This window comes from Crocuta crocuta, unplaced genomic scaffold, assembly GCF_008692635.1.
Source record: "Crocuta crocuta isolate KB4526 unplaced genomic scaffold, BGI_CrCroc_1.0 scaffold139, whole genome shotgun sequence".
Lineage (NCBI taxonomy): Eukaryota > Metazoa > Chordata > Mammalia > Carnivora > Hyaenidae > Crocuta > Crocuta crocuta.
Genome location: NW_027533258.1, coordinates 9,688,177 through 9,691,188, shown reverse-complemented (window position 1 = coordinate 9,691,188; position 3,012 = coordinate 9,688,177). Strand labels below are relative to the sequence as shown.

Here is a 3,012-nt window from a genome sequence, read left to right as displayed (position 1 = left end):
GCTCCAGGCTGTGCTGCAGGCCCACTGGGAGGAGGCCAGCCAGCTGCTGGGCGCCCCCGCCCTGCCTCCTGACCCCCCGGTACGCATCGCCCTGTTTAGTGTTCAGACAGACAGACAGACAGAGCGTGAGCAGGGGAGGGGCAGAGAGAGAGGGAGACACAGAATCGGAGACAGGCTCCAGCCTCCAGGCTGTCAGCACAGAGCCTGACGTGGGGCTCGGACTCCCGAACCGTGAGATCATGACCTGAACCAAAGTCAGACGCTTAACTGACCGAGCCACCCAGGTGCCCCCCCCAACTCCCTCTTGTGTTTGCATCTTCTACTTCCTTTTCGTAATGATATTTTTTCTCTTTAAGCTAAAATATCTTTCGGAATAGACCCTAATATGCACGTGGTAAAAAAAGAAATCCAAACAGTTCAAAGAGGTGCACGGTGAGAAGTAATCCCATTCTGCCCTGCACTGCGGTCTCTGGGCAGCTCCGCTCTCCCCGAAGCAGCCACCGCGGCTTGTGTCGCGTGTGCACCCCCACCCCCCACCCCGGGGGCCTTCCCCACGTGGCTGTGCGACTTTTCATCCGACCCAGTGTTCATCGTGAACGTCAAAGTCGTCTCCTATGTTTTGTCCCTACACGTGGTGCTGAAATCCCGTTCCCCCATGCCACTGTGCAAGCGTCTCTATCTAGTCTGTAGAAGTGGAAGTGCAAGGTCAAAAATCAGTGCTTCATACTTTAATGGAAATTTGATAAATGTTACCGAACCTCCTCTAAGGACTTTCTGCTTATTTGTAACCTCACGTCGGTGACCAGAGTGTTTGTGCCACATCTTGTCCCTTAGACGCTCAGGGCGTTGATCCTTCTGCGTCTCTCCCCTGCCCAGGTTCCCACCACCAGCCCCGCCAGCCCTGTGCCTCAGGAGCCAGAGAAGGGGGAGAGGCGGCTCTGGACCCTGCCTCCCGTGGCCGTGGCCCTGAAGCCCGTGTCGCAGCAGAGCCGGGAAGAGCCGCCGCGGGTTCTCTGCAGCCCCTCCCCAGACCTCAGCCTGCTGCTGGGCCCCGCCTTCCAGAGCCAGCATTCCTTCCAGCCCCTGGAGCCGAAGCCAGGCCTCGCTTCGTCCTCTGGTAACGGGGGACAGTCACTGGGGTCCCCCCTGTACGGGCGCTGGCTGACTGGCTCCTCTCGCCCAGCTTCCGGTCTGTCTGTCCGGGCGGGGCTTGAGCGCTCGGTCCCCCAGGTGTCTCCGTGGCCGGAAGGTGCAAGGAGCCGAAATGCACTCAAGCCGGCTCAGATTGAGGGAGCGGGAGCCCACGGGGATCTGCTGGCACCGGGGCCTGGGGCGCCTCCAGACCCATCTGGGGCGGGTCAGGCTCTTGCCTCCGCGTCTCCCCACACACCTCCTTCCTCCGGTAGACAGGCGCTCGCTCCCAGGTTCCTGCCCTCATAACATCGGCTCGCGTGTGGGTTTGACCAGCTGTGATGCTGCAGCCGATAGTCTAGACCACCGTTTTAAGAAATGTTTTCAATGTTTGTTTACTTTGAGAGAGTGTGTGTGCGCGTGCGAGTGAGCAGGGGAGGGGCAGAGAGAGAGGGAGAGAGAGAATCCCCAGGAGGCTCTGCGCTGTCCTGATGTGGGGCTAGAGCCCGCTCACTGAGGTCGTGGCCTGAGCAAGTGTCAAGAGCAGGTGCATAGGTGCCTGAGGGACCGGGCGTCCCTGGCAACCTTCTAGAGATGCCGGCGCCTCTGACTCTTGGGTCGGGTGCAAGGAGAGGCGACCTGATGGGTTGGTGTCTGCTTCTTGGCCGGCTGACCTTGGATGTGGCTCTCCCTGGCTCAGCGAGCTGTGACTCGGGTGGACGGGGACGCTGTAGGGTGCAAATGGGACCGCCCAGGTTGAGTGAAGAATGAAAGCTGAGTTACGTCATGGTTTTCAGTTCAAAACTTACATAACCGTAATGACAAACGAGGTGGCGTCTGCCACTCATGAGCCCTCCTGAGTATTGGTCTCCAGTCTCCAGGGAGCTGCTGGTGGGGTTAACTTATGTAGTGTGAGCACCGCAGCCGCCGCCTCTGTCCACGCTGCGTGGGCCTCTGCCGTGCCAGCCGCCAGCCACCCCCCACCTCCTCTCTCGCTTGCCCACCCCCTGCCGGGATGCCCTCTGACATTTAATGGGCCTCTTTCCCTGGGGCATTTGGAGGGTTGGTTTGTGGAGGCGTCCCCTCCCCCTGGGACACAGCGGGCCCCCTTTCACCCTCCGGCAGGGGCCTTCTCTGCAGCTGGGGCCTTTCACCCCGATCAGCGGCCGGAGCGGCCGTTCCCTGAGGAAGACCCTGGGTCCGACGGGGACGGCTTCCTAAAGCCGGGGCCGCAGCCCCCGTCCCAGCTGGACGGCCTCAAGCACTTCTTGCAGCAGGTAAGCGAGGGCGCATCCGCCCTACCCCGCTTCCTTCTCCCCCTCCTCATCTTCTTTCCCCTCCGAAGTCCAGGCCCGATGGCTTCTCTCCCAGTCTGTCTGCTTCCCGTCTCCCAAGTTCCGGAAGGCGGCCGTCCGAGCCCCTTCTTCCCCAGCCCCTGCCTCCCTCAGTCCCGGGCTGGCTTGTCCCCCCAGCTGCTGGAGGCCGTACCGCAGAACGAGGCCTCTTCTGCTGATCTGCTGCCCCCGAAGGCAGGTGAGTGGGGAAGGTGGGGGCGGGGAGGGGACCCAGGCAGCTGGTGGGGCTCCCTCGGCCTCGCGCCGTCCCCCACCCCCAGTCCTGCACCTCCTTCCTTCTGCCAGGTGCTTGGGAGGAAGCCCCGCAGGTGCCACACCTCCCGCCCCCTGTTCACAAGACGAAGGTGCCCCTGGCCATGGCGTCCAGTCTCTTCCGGGCTCACGAGCTGCCCCCGAGCCACGCACAGAGCAGCGGCCCCCACGCCGGCTCCCCAGAGAGAGGTGAGCGGCCGCGGAGGTGAGGAGGGTGCTGGCGGCAGAGCCCGGGCTCCTGGGGAGGCGGAGCGGGGGCCGCGGCGCGGCGGGG

The 3,012-nt window shown here is 63.0% G+C and overlaps 1 protein-coding gene across 1 annotated transcript in view; it reads left to right on the top strand.

The window, feature by feature from the left end:
- Positions 1-3,012, top strand: part of CNTROB (centrobin, centriole duplication and spindle assembly protein) — a 22,314-nt gene that overhangs the window by 18,104 nt on the left and 1,198 nt on the right. The window contains exons 11-15 of the mRNA XM_077746738.1: positions 1-79; positions 877-1,117; positions 2,257-2,408; positions 2,604-2,664; positions 2,772-2,927. The exon at positions 1-79 is cut by the window's left edge and continues 54 nt beyond it. Coding sequence (XP_077602864.1) covers positions 1-79; positions 877-1,117; positions 2,257-2,408; positions 2,604-2,664; positions 2,772-2,927 — 689 coding nt within the window. The remainder of the gene's footprint in view (positions 80-876; positions 1,118-2,256; positions 2,409-2,603; positions 2,665-2,771; positions 2,928-3,012) is intronic.